Genomic DNA, 16,621 nt, shown 5'->3' with positions numbered 1-16,621 from the left:
AACACAACCACTACTGATTTACACGTTAGGAACACATTCAAGTTGCAAAACACAAGTTACTACAGCTTAAAAAAAAGAAAACAACTCCACCTTTGAACAATTTGTCTTTATTATTAGACTTCTGAGTTGTAAACACGGAAAACTGCAGTAAAGGGCAAATGAAACAAGCAGCTCCGTTTATCCTTTTGCATGAGTTAGTGCATAGATTTAAGTTTAGAAAAAAAAAATCAAGCAAACATTTTAGCATAAGCTGCCTTCTCTTTCTCCTTTTGGGCTTTTATCTTCTGCTTGATTCTGAGTGTTTCTGTCTGGATAGCTGCTTAAAAAGAAAATCCATGATACAGTTATAGTAATCTCTTTACATTAGGTCTCCTAATATGTCACGACCAGATCACACTGCTGCAACTTAAATGAAATAACATGGGTAATAGAACTGCATTTAATCTTCTATTAGGTCAGATACTAGCAGCAAAAAACCCCTTGTCCCTTACTTTGTTTCACCTGGTAAGGTAACCAGATAGAGGAGGGTGTAGCAAGCACAGTATTGGTGCCAACACAGAATTTATGAGCTAAAAATCTTATCCAATCAGACTAAGAAAATAAGAAAGTTAGTAAGACCCCTATGACATAGAGGCATGCTCTTGACCTACATAAGCACGTTTCCCAGCGCAACAGAAGCATCACTGCTGTATAAAAACAGACTTTCCACCTCGGTGGACTACAGGCTCAATATATCAGTGTTTAAGCTGTTAGAAGCTAGCATTTTAGGCATCACACTGGTGTGATTTCCTAGTAAATACTACCCCGGTTACTTTTCTTTAAGAATGTAAAGAATTTATAGACAACTTGATTTTTACCTTTGTCTTCAGGGGCTATTTCATGAGCCTTTTTAAGATCAGCCTTAAATAAAAGAGAAATATAAATTAATGTTCTGATTAAATTTTTAGATTTAAAAAAAAATTAAATACTGTGTTCATTACCAATGCCTGATCGAGATCTTTTATTCCCTGCCATCCTTGAGCCCGTCTGTAGAGAGCTTTAGTATTTGCTGGATCTATTTTAAGAGCCTGTAAATTTAATAAAATTGTCACATTAACATTTCATATACTTCACAGCCTCCCATCTCCACAAATGGTACAGTTCACACCAGCAGACAATCTCCCCAGTTGGTTTGAGGGTAAGCTGTCAAAACATTAACTGTGTAAAAAGGAAGGCTATAATGTAGCACACTGAATAGCTAGCTAATCAGTTTTAATACTGTTGCACCAGAAGTGGTCTTCTGTGAAAGACCAGCCTATGTGAGGATAAAATGGAACCTCTGTGTGTGTGTGTCTGTCTCTGTCAAGGCAAAGGTGTTGCTGCAGTTAAAATTACCCTAACCTTGAGTCTCACGGTACGACTTTCTATATTCCAGCTCCTTACTTCACACCAAAAAAACCCATAAATGGTGTCATAAAGAAAACACAGATTTCCTGTAAAGCTTTGTAGGCTAGAAAGATACATACAAGCAATCCATCTCATGCTTCAGGAACCTTGCCAAGTTCCAGTCATTACGCCTTTTTTGAGCTGAATGGTTTCACTAACATGCATATGCCAGCTCTAATATGACAATATCAAAATAGGAAATACAGTGGTGGGGCAAAGATATTGTTCCACTATTTGATTAATTCTTTTTTCAAAACACCTCGGTTAATTTGGCCAGCTAGCTGTTTTGTTTTCTTGCCTGTGAAGCACACACTATAGAACTTTCCTGCAGATAGTTCTATAGCATGTCTTTTTTTGAATTATTTTAAAGAATATAGTTTCTTACTGATTAGAGAAAACTTCTTTGCATGTATATGTGGCTTAATAAATTCATAAACTTTAAATCATTAATTAGGATTATAGACATTAGGTGATGCATCCAGATTTTTTTAAATCGCTTCAGTATTGGCTGTTAATATAAAGCAAGTATTACTCTGGGCGCTCATCCCGATCTGTCTCCTATAAAGCTTAGAGCCTCTTCTGTATGAAGAATTAGAAAATTAGGTGTCTGTACACTTAGGTAGCATTCCTTGTTTTAGCTCGGCCACTGTGTTTACCTTAAAGCAAGGTTTGTTAGTACAGGTTCAGGCATTTGTAATTCCTTATTTACAGCAAATAATGTGTGTATTACAGATTGCTAACTTAAATCACTTTTGGCCTTAAGAAATCATAAAAGAGGAAGTGTCTCATTAACAATTACCTTGAACTCTACTAGTTAATCTTAGGAAACTGGTGTTCTGATTAAAATACTGATGCACTGTTTAACACTTTGTTATGAGATGTATGTTAAATACCTTACAGAAGTCTATTACAGCTATGGAGTTACCTTTACGTAACAATTCTGTAATCTTAAAAAAAAAAGGAAGCAGCGGGTTTTTTTTCACAAAGGCAAGTATTACGATTATCTGTAACACTTAAATGCTGTTTCAATTTTTACCATTTTCTAAATGACAGATACCACATTACACAGTTTTCTTATTTTTTTTCTTTCCTCATTCCCCATTTGTCCATTCTGAACATAGGTTTATGAAAGTTTTCCATCAGCAGGCTAGAAAGCAAGCCAGCTCCCTAAAGACCCCTCACACACAGATTAGCCAAGACTCCTGCTTTCGGCATGAAGCTCTAGGATCTGCTGCTCAGGATCCTCTGCTAACAGATAAGAGCATTCCTTACTCTGTTTCCTTCAAAATTTCAGAGTTTTACTGAATTATTTAAAGTTTCCTCAAATGTACTAAATTCTGTCAGTATGTCTATGTCACTGTTCCTGTAATTCTGTTATCTTTCAATATTTCCATATTTATTATTCTTTCTTTCTTCCTATTCACTGGTTTCATTTCACCATGAAGCCTACCCAAAAGGGCTTTAGTTAGAAAAGTCACTTCAATTAATAAAATACAAAACCATCAAATCTAAAAGCAAGTAAAACGTTTTGCTCGTACTAGCCTTCCCAAGAAAAGTATTCCTCTTTCACTAAAGACAGCTTAACTCTTTGTAATATAAAAATTAGCTCTGCAAACCAAACTGACAATGACAGTGTGTGTTTTTTCTGGCAGTAAGCAACAGCCCTCTTTTGTTTGTTTCTAATGAGTCATTTCAATTTCAAAATCTTTTTTAAAAACCACATACTGGAAAGTTAGTAATAACTTCACAATCAGCCTTCTGCTTTGTATACTTTCAAATCATAAGCTTGTCAGAAGTCCCATTAAAAAGCTTTGTAGTTTCAGTCTCCATTTTCTATATAGGCCAATTGTTCAGCAAAATACTAAACATTAGCCTTACCTCTGAACAACTTTCAATGGCTCCCTGCCAATCCGACAGTTTTAGTTTACAGGCGCCAATGTTTAAAACACAGGTCAAAGCAGCAGTCTTTAACTTTGGTTTGTCTGTCTCCTCTGCCACTGTTTCAGAAGCTTCTACATACCTGCAGAAAAACAGATTTACAAAGAACATGTATTAGTCTTGCAACTTCCATCTTGTTCTGTCCTTAGCTATCTTTCCACAGATATGTGCGAACTGGCCTCTCCAAGCTGGTATTTTTAAAGCAGCTTCAATTCCACTACTACAATTATTTTTTAAACTAAATATATAAAACCTACCCTGACAAAAAAGATGAACTCACTGATGAATGTTCTCCTGTAACTCCTAGTCCTCCACTGTACTAATGGCATTCTTTTTCTTAGACAAATGGACTATTCTAGATGACATGAAACCATTAGAATTTATCTCAATGACTGTTTATTCTCAAAAAACATGTTGCTTATCAGTGGCAAAAAGTCAGCATCACCACTGCACCTTCCACGCTCACGAAAAGCCTCATCTCTTCTTCAGTTCCCTCAGTAATATTTTAATTAGTTTAGGCATTTATGGCTAAAATCTGAAGCTAACTTATACTTTGTAAAGGAGGGTGGTTTATGAGCATTAGTAACTCCACCTTCTTTCCACTGTCTTCCTTCATGACTTTTTTCCTGAACTTCAAAACTGACACTGGATCAGGACTAAGCCACATCATTTACTGCTTCTCTGTTTCATAGGCAAACTGTATCTCATTCTTCTTAATTTACAATGTGCTAATGGTTTCAGCTTTTTATTTCAAGTGGCAAAGGTCTGTTGTGAATACAAAAGTTCTAACTCTTTTAATGGCCTACTTGATAGCACTTCTGTGGTTTTTATTTAAAAAATAAAAAGCATGTATTTGCATACCTTCACATTTTAAGCATGCTATGATTAATGCAGTCGTTGGAGATCAGTGCCTATGCAAGTTCAATTTTTGCATGCCTTATCTTTTGAATGTTGCATGCTTTGTACACAACTTTGGATCACAGAAATAAGCAATACTTAAAAAGTAAATTAGACACAGTCCCAGTGATTTTTCCACTCGCTGGGCATCATGTAAAAGATGAGAACCAGAAGAGACAGAAAAGGATAAAAAGCTAAGGAGAGTGAGAATACAAAACTGTGTTATGTTCAAACCAAACAGAATATACCTATAATATTTATAAATCATGCCAAAACATGAAAGACTGCAACCATTCTGGAAATAAAATCAGAGCTTCCAACTCAGTAAGAAATTATTAAGATGAATATCAAGGGAGACAATAGGAAGTAATACTTTTTTGACAAAAAAAGTGTCAATTCTTGCAGATAAAATACATTTTTTAAAACTGGTTAAGCAGCAATAAGACAAGAAAAAGAACAGAAAGTTATAATGGTTACTGTTAGTACAAGGAAAACAGCATTGCCAGATATTTTACTAGGCGAGCTGTACAGAAGACATGGGAGATACCCCAACAAGACTATTCTAGTCCTATCAGTTTTGGCAAAGTGCCAGCTAAAGTACACTGTCCTACCTAAAGTATTAGATTTTAAGATACAGTAACATGGCATGTCCACAAAAGTATGACCTATAGAGAAGAGCTGGATTGATCAGATTTGTTTAGTCTAGAAAAGTTACTATCATTTTCATCCACAAGGACAAATAAGCACCAAGTAGCAGCTGTCTACTCAAACTGGAAGAGCCTTCGCTGGGTGTGCTTAAGAGTGAGCAAGACAGCTAATGGTAAGGGATGGTGTAATTATACCTGATATTTACCTAAGAAGGAGGGAGAGGAAACTGACAGACACAACACAAAGGTCCCTAAAGATCCATTCCAGCCTTTTTTCTGTATGATTTCTAAAAGGTTTACATAGAAATCCTATTTACTTCGGGGTTTTTGTTGGTCTATGATGGGCTTTCTGAGGGCAGGCATAGATGTAGCATCTTGGCTTAATATCTGTAATTAAAGGAGTCATTTTTATCTTTCAGAAAGACCTCATTTGTTTGAAAGTTAAAAACTCAGCTGAAGCATTAAATATGCCTGAATTCTTTTTCTTTGTTACTGCTAGTTAACCAGTGATCATTAAGAAGGTAGGGATAAAGATCAGTATAAAAAAAAAGGTTTTTAGAAGCAGCTCATACTCATAAAGCAAAAAGCATGAGAAGAAGAAACAAGCAGTATGGAAATAAAAGCAGAAAGACTGTGATTTTGAAAGCAAGTCTGAATTATACATGGAGTCAGGATGATGGTATGGAGCCTCAGAAAAAATCATAATGAATTAATACGGGTCCCATTTGGGGGTGTTCTCTCTTGAATTTAGCAATTTCCTAAACCTACCGGTTTTTAGAAATCGGAGAAGTATCTCCCTCCTTTCCTGTCCATTAACTACCCAGTATACTATTGTGCTTTTCTTCCCAGTTATGCACCAGCACAGCAAGTATATTAAAAAAGAAGCATTTCGTTAGTTCTAAACAATACTTCCTGCCTATATCTCTTACCTAGCAATGAGTAGAAGACCTACTTGAAGAAGTAGCTAAAAATCAATTAGATGTTTTCTGGATTCAGGAGGCTCCTCTTTTAAAAAAGAGAAGAAAAGAGCACAGCAACAGGCACTTTTTAAATGGACATATCATTGCTTGATAGCAGTATTAATTTTGGTTACAGGAACTACCTGATTGAATGATGATAGCCTTACCGTAAACTTTTACTATACTTTTTAGCTGCCACTGCCCAATTTTGCGATTTGAAGAAAGTATTTCCTATATTCTTTATGTCTTCTGCTATGGCCACAATCTTGTCAACCTAATAAAATAGATGGAAAATATAAAGTATGAATGTACCTATGAAAGAAGTCTTGAATTATTTAATGTTTAACAGTAGGATCCCATGTCCATCCTCTTTCAAAGATTATAAAATCTGAATAAAAATATTCCAACTTTAGACAAATACTAGCTTCAAACCAGTGCTATAATATTCTCTGCTTTATGTAACACAATAGTCTGACATATGAAATTCCTAATGGGTTTTCTACAGTGTAAAGGGTGAGAAAATACCAGAGACAACATAGCAGTTCAACTCCTTCCCCTAAATGCTGCTACCCACGCAGAACTATATATAAAGGTGTTGACCATTATTCATGGAAAAGAAGACATGCTAACAATCAAAGTATTCAACCAAGACCGCCTTATTCCCAAGATTTTGTCTTGTGCTTCTCAAAACGGTGTTAGTCACCTGAACTCTGCATGCTCTCAAACTAGAAGTCATATCAACATAATTCTCCTTCTTTCAAAACACTTAAAACATCTATGGAATAAGAAAAAGAACCTGTCTGTCTTTATCAAATCCATCATTTCTATTTCCAGAACGGCATACATTTCAAGCGTGAAGTTACTTTTCCAGTGGCAGTAAACAGTTTATAATTACTGCTGTCTACACCACAGTTGTCTTAAGCTCTGTCAAATGTATATATTGCCAGTTGTAATACTATCAGTTTACACTTCTACACTACTAGAATTAATAACCTTGAAAAAAACCAGATCACAGCATGAGACCAATGTCACCATGGTTTCTGTAGTTGGTTTATATGAACAAGTTTAAAGTTAAAGGAGGCAGGCACCTGCCAACTCTGAACCACAGCAAATGCTATCCAAAAACATTTTCACAAGTTGAAGTGTTTCTTAATAGCCAGATACAAGGACTTTCTGGTTTCTAGCTGTAATGGTTTTTTACTATTCTATTTCTAATTCTGTATTTGGAATCTACACACGCAGTGCCCTTTCTTTTCCCTCTCACAAATCATTGTTTGATTTACACAGTTTATCTATTTCACTTTCATGATAAGTAAAAACCTGCAGAAGAGCTGCTTGCTTTCACCTGTCTCCTCACTAACTCTCAACAACAGGTCTTCCTTCCGTTTGAACAACCTGAAAAGCAAACAGCTACTGGGAATTGAGAACGACTAGCTCTTTCTCAAATCTTTTAAAAAGGTTGATCCTTTATTATTTCTAGTAAGTGAGGGAACATCATTTTAAGAGTGGTTATTTAAAAAGTTGCACAGAAAAAGTGTGTAGGTATAACACTGAGTTATCTGCAGGATGGAGTTCTAGTAATCGCAATTTGTCACTACAGCACAAATAAAAGTAAAAAGAAATGAAGAACAGAAAAAAGTAAGTGTAATAATTGTAAGTAATTGTGGCTTTAGTTACTGGGGAAGAAATCAGCTGCAATTAGCACTGAAAAAAAGAGACAGCAATCTCCTCCCACAGCATTCTCTTTCCTAAAAGTGATTGTCACCACTTAATCAGGACCTTGATCGATTCTTAAGAAAAAAGGCTTAGTGAACATCATCACAGACACCATGTAACTCAGATTACCTACAAGTCTTGCATTCTGTAAAATACCTTAAAAGAAAAAATACTTACATCTTTCAAGTCTATATCTGAATCTTCAGGAAAATCTGGATGAGCATCTCCAGATCCATCCTGGGGAACAATTCCCCAATCATCTCCTTCCTTTAGCTCTCCACATTCTGCAATAACGCACAACTGAAAAAATAAAGTGTAAATAGCAGTATTGCTTATTAAGACAATTTAAAAAAAAAAAAAAAACCACAACAACTGAGTGCTCTTTGAAATTCAGTAAAAATGCTTTTTCATCTGTTGTTTGGGTGCATTGATTTCAGAAACCCATCAGATAGATCATTAGCCTATCCTCCTCAAAAGGCTTTTAACACAGAAAGTGTTGCATTCAGAGGAGCAGCATTCCAAGAACACCATACCCACGCTCCACATAGAAGCTGGAAGAGGAACTGGCAGCAAGCTGAGCTGCAGCAAAACACAAGACATGGAAGTTCTACTACATTAGAGAAGACAGGTCTTTCTTAAACTGCCAAGTCTTTTAAAGTTACAGAGGTATTAATTTTTCAAACAGCCACAAACTGACATGGCCCACATACTGATTGCTTTTCCAGAAATACAACGACTTCTGACAGAAAATTTTCAAGAATTACATATCGCTTAGATAGGGTTGTGAATTCCACCTTTTAATTTCGTCACTCGTCCTACACTTCTAGCTATGCATTTCTACCTTCACCCTGATTAAAGGCTTCCACCCTCACAACTGTGTTGAACAATAAATCAATTGTTTGTGCAGGGGAAATCTACAGCAAAAGAACAAAAGCCTCTTAACAAGGACAGTAAAATGGAAACTAACACTGTTTGTAAAAATAACTGGCTAGCATTTAATAGTTCTAAACATTACACCAAGCATTTAGAAGAAACTAATATACATCATATAATGGAAGAATAAACATCTTCCCTAAATGCTTTGGATTTTGTTTACCTTAGCCGGATTTTCTCCTTTTACTTCAACGTTTTCTAGTATTTTAACTACACCCATTCCTTTGATCACTTGGCCAAACACCACATGCTTCCCATCCAGGTGAGAAGTAGGCACCGTTGTAATAAAGAACTGAGAGCCATTAGTACCAGGTCCTGCATTTGCCATGCTCAGCAGCCCTGGTTTATCATGCTGCATCGGGAGAACAAAAAAAAAAAAAAAAAAATCACAGTCATCATATAAAAGATAGGTTATAAAACCATACAGAAAGCTATTAATATATACAGGACAGCCATAATGATAACTTGGTAAACCAGACAGTTAGGTACGGTTGGCAACTAATTTTACCTGTCATGACTGAAGAGGGCAAACGCCCAGCTCTGCATCTTCACTTGCTACCTAGCAGTCTAGCAAGCAGAGCCACATGTGTGACTTCGTGCTGTAACACCTGTCTGCTTCTTGTACGCTCAATCCCCTGCATAGCTTCTGACTTCAGACAGATCACCTGAGAGACATGTGAAGTTCCTCCCTGGATTATTCAAGACCACTGGCCTCAAGAAACAAAGCTAAATACCACTTAAACCAACTTTAATGTTACACTGTCAAGATGGGTATGTATTGTTCATTTTATAAGGACTACTCACACAAAGTATGTTGTAGAACTGTGGGTTTTAGGGAACTGTGGTCTTTATTACTTAAAAGGTTGGTGGGGTTTTTTAATGCTTTCACTTTCCTAGAGAGACAGTTTTTATTCTGTTGGGATTTTTAACCATCTAATTATTTTCACTCATGCTACCAGGCCACAAACTAAGAAAAATTTATTAAACAGCCAAACATGAGAAGATACTGTTTATCTTGTTTCCTCTAAATACTTTTTCCTTCTTTGAAATAAGAATTGTCTTGCTCCATCACACAGATTGTTTCACTTTCACTGCAAAAATGTACTTTTCATATGTGTTATGAATCTCTTGTTGTTAAACTGGCATGATGCAGCCATTAAGATATTATTCTCTTCAGGTTGATCTTGATATTAAGTGCAAGGAACTCTGTTTAATGCAAGCGAGTAGGTTATACCAAGACACTGGTACATGCCTGAAGCATGCAAGCTGTGGTACCCTAAGAAACTTGATACTGTGGGGAGGAGGGGAGGAAAAAAATAAAGAAGTATGACAGCACAGAAGAGACAGGAGCAGAAATTGCTGTGAAGTAGAGCTCAGAGCTCGACGAGAGGTGGATTAGTTTGAAACAACAGCCTGGGACAGCTATATTTAAGCATCTGGTTTGTCCCTATAGTTTCTACCACTTCAAAGAACCTGTTGTTTTGAAATCTGTTTCCCCACACAGTGTTTGGATTTCCATGGTGGTAGGGAGAACTCCTTGCCTGAGGTGTTCATCCAGTCATATGGCACAATGAGTCTGAATTTTTCAACCAGGATTTGGGTCAGGAACTCTGGGAAAAGGTGGTACAGCTGAGAGCTAGAATTGCACCTAGCCAAGAGAAAGCTACTGGAATAACCTTGGCTTTGTCTCTTCTAATGTTGAAACTCATCCTGGGAATCAGAGACAGCAAATGACAGAGAGGAAGCCTGTGTTCCACAGCAAGAAAAGGCATCTGCTAGCAAGCCTGCAGGAATGCAGTCTCAAAAACAAACACCTGACATTTTGCGTTGTAGGTGCTGGCAAACAAGTTACTCAGAAGGGTCCCCCTTTGCAAATATTTTGAGGCTGGTCACTGATTCACTGCCCAAGAGGCTGAATAAGACCTGTAAATCTTAATTTTTTTTTTCAATTAAAACTAATGCTAGACAGCAATGGTTTATAAACAAAGAGCCAAGTAACAATAAGCTCTGGTGTTGCCTTACACCCACACGTTTACCTTTTGTCTGTAAAGATTTGGAGAACAAGTTGGAAAGTTATGGTCAGCAGTCTGGCAGCTCCAATCTTCACACTTACGTGTGACCCCATTTTGTTTGGGACCAAGTCTCAGCGTTAGTCCCATGATCAGAGTCCCTATTTATAAACAAAACTGTTGTCACTCATGCATTTTCTTGCAATGAGTGTTTTGAAAAACACTGCAGATAGCTAGAGTGTCATTCCCATGACAGTTTCTGCTTGTCATTTTGTAAGCTTATAAAGCAAGTTTAAAAGTCTGGAGAAAATCACATCCTCTGACAGATTCAAGGCTTGCAAAACTATGCCATGGTAACAACACTACTTGGGGACTGTGCGAGTTGGGTGTTCTACAACAGCACTGCCATTAGCTGAAGAAGTGACACCAAAAAAAGCCTAGTGGGATTGATCTGACATGGTAAGCTGACTACTGACAAGGTTTTGCAGTTTATTGCTATTTAGAGGAAACCATACAAACAACACAAGAACAAACAGAACAGGTATCTCCAGTGCCCTCAAGTGTCAACAGAAGCAAGTCATTGTTGTCCAGGACAGTGGTTTGAGGTCAGTCTGCAGGACTGCTAAATTAAGTGCAAGATCCAGTGAATTTCTATGTGGTAGAGGGCATTTAAGTCCTACTAAAATCCTAACATAATTGGCCAACAGATGATAGGAATTGACCTCCCAGACTGCACAAGATCCAAGTGAGTTCAACTCCTGCCTGGCACATTGACAACTTTTGTTATAGCTGAGCAGTCAGAGAAGTAGAGAAATGGGGATCATTTCCATTCCATTCATAATTACCTCCAGATCTCACTTGACAGTACCAAAAAAGTAACTGACACAAAGTCTCCTTCTTCAGGGAGCTAGAGATCCTGTGACAAAGGCAACACAGAAGAGTAACTTTAAGTAGCAGTGCTTTGGGCACCACCATAGCAAGTGTCAGACTTCAGAGAACAACTCTCACAACTGTAATTAACTCTATGATGAATGCTGGAGCTACATTTACAGCTATTGCTCCGAACTGGTAATGGACTTTGATGCCTGATTAATGGAGGATTGTCGTATTTTCTTTTCCTAAAATACTATTTGGAACAAGCACAATTGCAGTCAGGGTTTTATTTTAACCATGGGACAACAATGCCAGTAAGTTTTTTAGTCAGTGTTGTTGAGGAGTCATTCATATGCTATCACATAATAACACAATATGAAAACAGTTAACGCCAGTGCTGAGAATTGTCACACCTACAGCAGCGGGTGTGCTGGCTGTTGTAAGGGGTACTTGCAGAACATGTTGTTTCCAAGTAGTACTCCCACCCAGGTTCAAGATGCACTTACTGATAGTTCAAGCACAGGGGATTTTTTCCAGCCACACAGCCCTTTGAGAACACAGATGAGCACTCAGAACAATTATTATGGTTGCCACTTTTCTCCAGAATAGCTAAGTCTGCTAGCCAAAAAATGTAAGTCACAGCGTAGAGGTAATACTTAAATTTGGAGATCTTCAAATCTTAAGGTACCCAGACCGGCTGTACAGTATGGTGAAAAGCAGTCTTCCTCCCTTTCTGGAATACCCATTTTTAAAGAAAGGTAGCACTAAAATGCTTTAAACACAAAAAAAGATTTAAAAATACAGAAGGCAAACATTTCTTCTTCAAAAGCATAAAAAAGAAGTCACTCTTATGTCAAAAGACAGACCCTGGAGGCATCAAGTGCATTTGATTTTGATGACAAAGAGAAGCCTGAAGAACGGTAATGAACATTTTGAAGGTTATGCCTTTGCAAAAGAAACAAGATACAGGACACATCCTGAGAAAACTGTTGTTCAAAAATCGTACTTGGTATGTATTGCACCTGCAGTCTTCCTGGTGTCATGAGATGTGAATTTCAAGGACAAAGCCAGTTTTAGAATTTTGTACTCTCGCAGCATAGCTCCCTCCGAGCTTCCGGAATCTGGGCTGACAAATCTCCTTGTGGGACTACACTAATGGTTGCTAGTAATGAAACAGTGAGCTCTGATGCAGGAATGGGAATAACTAATGGGAGGGGTAGGAATTTCTGCCATCAAAGCCAGCATCTCTTAAAATGACATACTCAGATCAAGACCTTTGCATAACAAAGCAAAAACTTGCTTTGTTCACATCACATTTTCCCAACATTCTGGGTGAAAAAAAAGCCATTTGTAAACAGCCTTTTACTTCTCATTTCTCTGAAAATAACTGTAGTGGGGCAAATGCTTGCTTTTAAATTTTCCTTTGGATTAAGTCTACTACAATCTACCATGGATTCCCCACTTCTTAAGAAAGGTATTTCTCACATCTGATCTTATGAATGTTAGTAGTATATGGAAAAAAAAGCACAAAATCCATTTAATGCTAACATGCTGTATATGCTTGACTGACAACATTTTCCACTCTTTTAAAATAATATCCCTAATTTGATGAGAACTAAAATATTGTTTCAAATTAATTTCTGATGGTGAAATGAAGAAGAAAATGTAAACTACGGTTGTCTTTGTGTTAATGAGGTTGACCTCATTTTGTATGTATTCATACATGTATTTATTCTGTATTTAACAAAGACTTTAAGGACAAACTAGTTTGGGGCTTTTTGCTGCATCCTTTCCACTGCTTAAAAATACGTTAACCTTGGACTAAAGAGCGCTAATTCTGAACTTGAAGAAAAATAAAAATCACTGAAACGTCAAAAACTGAATAAAATTAGTAGTTTCAATAGAGTACCTTATAATGGAAGTTCTCATCTTCAAATTTTTCACCATATATACTTTCTCCACCTGTGCCATTTTGGTTTGAGAAATCTCCACCCTGGACCATAAATTGCTTAATAACTGTAAAAGAAAATAACTATAAGATACAGCAGCAAGGCAGGAAAGGCACAAAGAAAAATAATTCAGGAAAGGCACAAAGAAAAACAATTCAGAGATGAAGAGCAATCCCTGTCACCAGCACCTGCACCTAAATAAAACCAAAACCCACCTTTTATTTATCAAGTGTCCCCCAAGTACTCCGTGTCAGTTAAGTGGACATCACTTCATATTTAATCCTTTACCTGAAATCCATTTCAATCTATTCACAACTCATAGTAAACTAGTTTTACTATTACTAACTTACTAGTAAATTTATAATTTACTATTGTCAATGCATGGTAAGAACATCTAGTCATTAGGAGGATCAAAAAGTCAAAAACTTACTTTCAGTCAAGTTATTTCTTAAACAAGTGCTCAAATACTGATAATGGAGGACTTCTGCTACCAAGGAAAACAGACTTTCATAGAACTTACTTCTGTGGAAAGGACATCCTTTATAATGGAGAGGTTTTCCAGTGGTAGGCCCTGTTCCTTTCTCTCCTGTACATAACGCACGGAAATTTTCTGCAGTTTTAGGTACAACATCAGCAAATAATTCAAAGACGATGCGTCCAACTGAAATGACAAAGAGAGAACGAGACATAGTTTTAAGTCCTGTCCTTGGCATGGTGATGTGTTGAGCAAAGTGCAAAGGAAATTAAATGTTTCAGACTTGATTATTTTTATTTCTATTACTATTAAATTTACATTTTGGGGTTGTTCCATGGCAATCGCTGGCAGAGTTATGTTAGGTTTTTAGCAAGCTTATTACCAACAATGAATTCCACTATCAAAAACAATTTAGGGGGAATAAAGACAGATTCTGCCAAAAACTACCAAAATGCCAAACGCATTTTCTGCCAAAAAAATGTGTGTGGGAAATCACACACACATATATTAAAGCCAAATTATGTATTTTAACAAGCATACTTATGTCTATTCTAACATGCATATGTAGCTTAATCAAAAATAGATACAACAAAAATAGACTGTCTTGTGGAGACTTTTTTGTGATCTTAAAGCTTATGTCAAACATGTACACCAACCTTACTCCTTGTTGTCTTAAACCCCAATTTTACTAAGATACAGTACTTTTTAACATGCATATGAATAATGGCTATTTACAGTTACAGACGCTACAAGCAATTGTTAAATCCAAAAATGTACGTTTTAACTGAAGGAAGTGAAACTGGAGTAGCTAACAGATCCTGTAATAGTCGATAAATGGATTCTGTGTCAAATGCTCATCTTTTCATAAACTGGCTTCTCAGAGAGCTATTTCTCACTCCTAGCAGCCGCCATCAGCTGATGTGCTCCTGTTTTCTCATCAGCCTCACAAGCCAATTAGTTAATATTAACTTCACTCTACTGGAAGCTGAATGTAAATATACTAATTCTAATTAATACAGGAATGAAAACAAATTAGACAACTGAAAGTCAATAAAAGGCAAATCATCTTACAGATATTCTTCTTTTACTCTTTTGAGTACCAGGATAATTAAATGAGGCAGTACCTTGACAAAAAGGCAGCATCTATCTTCACCCATGCAAATTCTGAAAACCTACACTTTCAAGTATTACCCCAGCTTCCGTGCTGTTGTTTTCTTATTTCCATTTTGACCGTTGGCCCAGATTTTCGAATGACCGCTGGCAACACCGGCGATGCCAAGAGAACCACCATGGCCCATCAGCTGGTCCGAGCTTTCACCTCGGCAGGCCAGCGCTGCCGGCGCCGCCCAGGCCGGCCTCGGGGCAGCGGCCAGGTGAGGCCCGGCACGGCATGCTGTCGCACGTCCCCAAGACGTGGCGGGTGGGAGGGAGGCCGCGGCTTGAAGCCGAGGAGCCGCGGCCTGGCACGCGGGTCGCTCTGACCGAGGCCGAGCTCGGCGCAGCGGCAGCACGTGGTAGCACGGGTGTAGGAGCCGGCGGCCGCCGCCACCGTCAGGCCGCCGGGGACCCGCGTGGCGCAGGGCCCTGTGCCAGCCCGCCACGCTCGGCAGGACGCGGCCGCCGAGGGAGCGTGTCGCAGGGGTCGCTGGTGGCGGTGTGTGTACCTGCTCCCCGGCATCACCCACGGGGGCTTCCCTCAGCTGGGCGCCGATGCTGCCATGTTGCCTCCCTCTCCATTTTCCTCGGGCCTGTTCGTTCTGGGGGGAGGCCGCAGAGGGAGGGCGCGGGGCCCCGCGGGGAGGCCCCCTCCCGCCCCACGGGAGGCCGGTTCGCGGCGGGGCCGCATTCCTCCTCCTCCCCGGCGCCGGGTGCGCGTGCGCCCGCAGCCCGCGGGGACAGCGCCCGGCCCGGCCCGCCGCCACCGGAGCCCAGCGCTGCCGCTCCGTCGAGAACGTTCCGCCCCGCGGCCGGGCCCGGGCATGAGCCGCGCCGCTCCCGCCCCGCTCCCCGCCGCCCGGCCCGGCCACGCGCGTTCCGCACAGGGGTGCCCCGTCCGTCCGTCCCCCGCCCCGCGCCGGGTCTCGCCCAGGTCCCCGCCACGAGGGTCCCTTCCCGCCCCCTCCCCACCTCGCTCGCCCCCGATGTCCACATCGAAGAAGGCGCGGGGGTTGCAGGGCTTGCTGGGCCGGGCGAGAGGGGACGGGTGCGACATAGCGCAGCTGCCCGCCGCCGCGGTGGCTCCGCCTGCTCGGCCGCCCGCGATTCCGGCCGCCGCGGGGTCGGGGCCGCTTCCCCGCTCCTCCCACCGGCGGGGGCGGGCGGGCCGCGGCCGCCGCGGGGAAGGAGACCTGGCCCCGAGCTAATGGCGGCGCGGGCCGTGGCGGTCGGGGGGCGCTGGGGGAGCGCGGCCGCGCTGGGCGCCTGGGCCGGCAGCGCTGGCGAGGCGGGGGTGCCGCGGGCGGCCCCCGGTGCCCAGGGCACGGCCTCGCACTGCCGGGCGGGGCCGCGGGCGGCCGGGCGGAAAGTCCGCGGGCGGTGGCGCAGCGCGGGGTGCCGCACGGCGGAGCCAGTGCCCCGTGAACGGCCGCGGGGCAGGAGAGCCGCTGCGCCCCGCCGCTGAGCGGCCTGGCGTGACGGCGGAGGGGAAGGTGCAAAGGAAAAGCGTTTCTTTCTTGAGGATAGATACCCACAGAGAAGGCCTGGAAAGGCGGGTAAGGAGAGAGAGCTTTGATTTTGCCTGGGTTTATGTTTTCTGAGGGAAAGGCAGGCTTTGTGAAAAGCTGTGGCCCATGAAAAAGCG

At 40.5% G+C, this 16,621-nt stretch overlaps 1 protein-coding gene across 2 annotated transcripts; it reads right to left on the bottom strand.

The window, feature by feature from the left end:
- Nucleotides 1-91: 91 nt before the first annotated feature.
- Nucleotides 92-16,107, bottom strand: PPID (peptidylprolyl isomerase D). Of its 2 annotated transcripts, none has more exons than XM_074822936.1 (10): nucleotides 15,949-16,107; nucleotides 13,867-14,007; nucleotides 13,307-13,413; nucleotides 8,679-8,867; nucleotides 7,760-7,882; nucleotides 6,034-6,140; nucleotides 3,304-3,445; nucleotides 981-1,067; nucleotides 858-900; nucleotides 92-316 (listed from the first exon to the last, which is right to left on the bottom strand). In XM_074822936.1, the coding sequence occupies exons 1-10, from the start codon at nucleotides 16,031-16,033 to the stop codon at nucleotides 228-230; spliced, it is 1,113 nt and encodes a 370-aa protein (XP_074679037.1). In that variant the 5' UTR covers nucleotides 16,034-16,107; the 3' UTR covers nucleotides 92-227. The 2 variants fall into 2 exon arrangements, with proteins under 2 accessions (XP_074679037.1, XP_074679038.1); XM_074822937.1 differs by lacking the exon at nucleotides 15,949-16,107 and adding an exon at nucleotides 14,946-15,440.
- Nucleotides 16,108-16,621: the final 514 nt, after the last annotated feature.

The sequence above is a fragment of the Strix aluco genome, chromosome 4, assembly GCF_031877795.1.
Source record: "Strix aluco isolate bStrAlu1 chromosome 4, bStrAlu1.hap1, whole genome shotgun sequence".
Classification (NCBI taxonomy): Eukaryota; Metazoa; Chordata; class Aves; order Strigiformes; family Strigidae; genus Strix; species Strix aluco.
Note: the sequence above shows the minus strand (reverse complement) of the source record. Positions and strands in the feature narration are given on the sequence as shown.

Excerpts from the sequence above, each read along its gene's own strand:
- PPID (XM_074822936.1), bottom strand. The coding sequence starts at position 16,033 with ATGTCGCACCCGTCCCCTCTCGCCCGGCCCAGCAAGCCCTGCAACCCC. Across the intron at positions 8,868-13,306 it reads ATGAGAACTTCCATTATAAG|CATGATAAACCAGGGCTGCT; the intron begins GTACTCTATTGA and ends CTCCCGATGCAG. Across the intron at positions 7,883-8,678 it reads AAGGAGAAAATCCGGCTAAG|TTGTGCGTTATTGCAGAATG; the intron begins GTAAACAAAATC and ends TTATTTTTTCAG.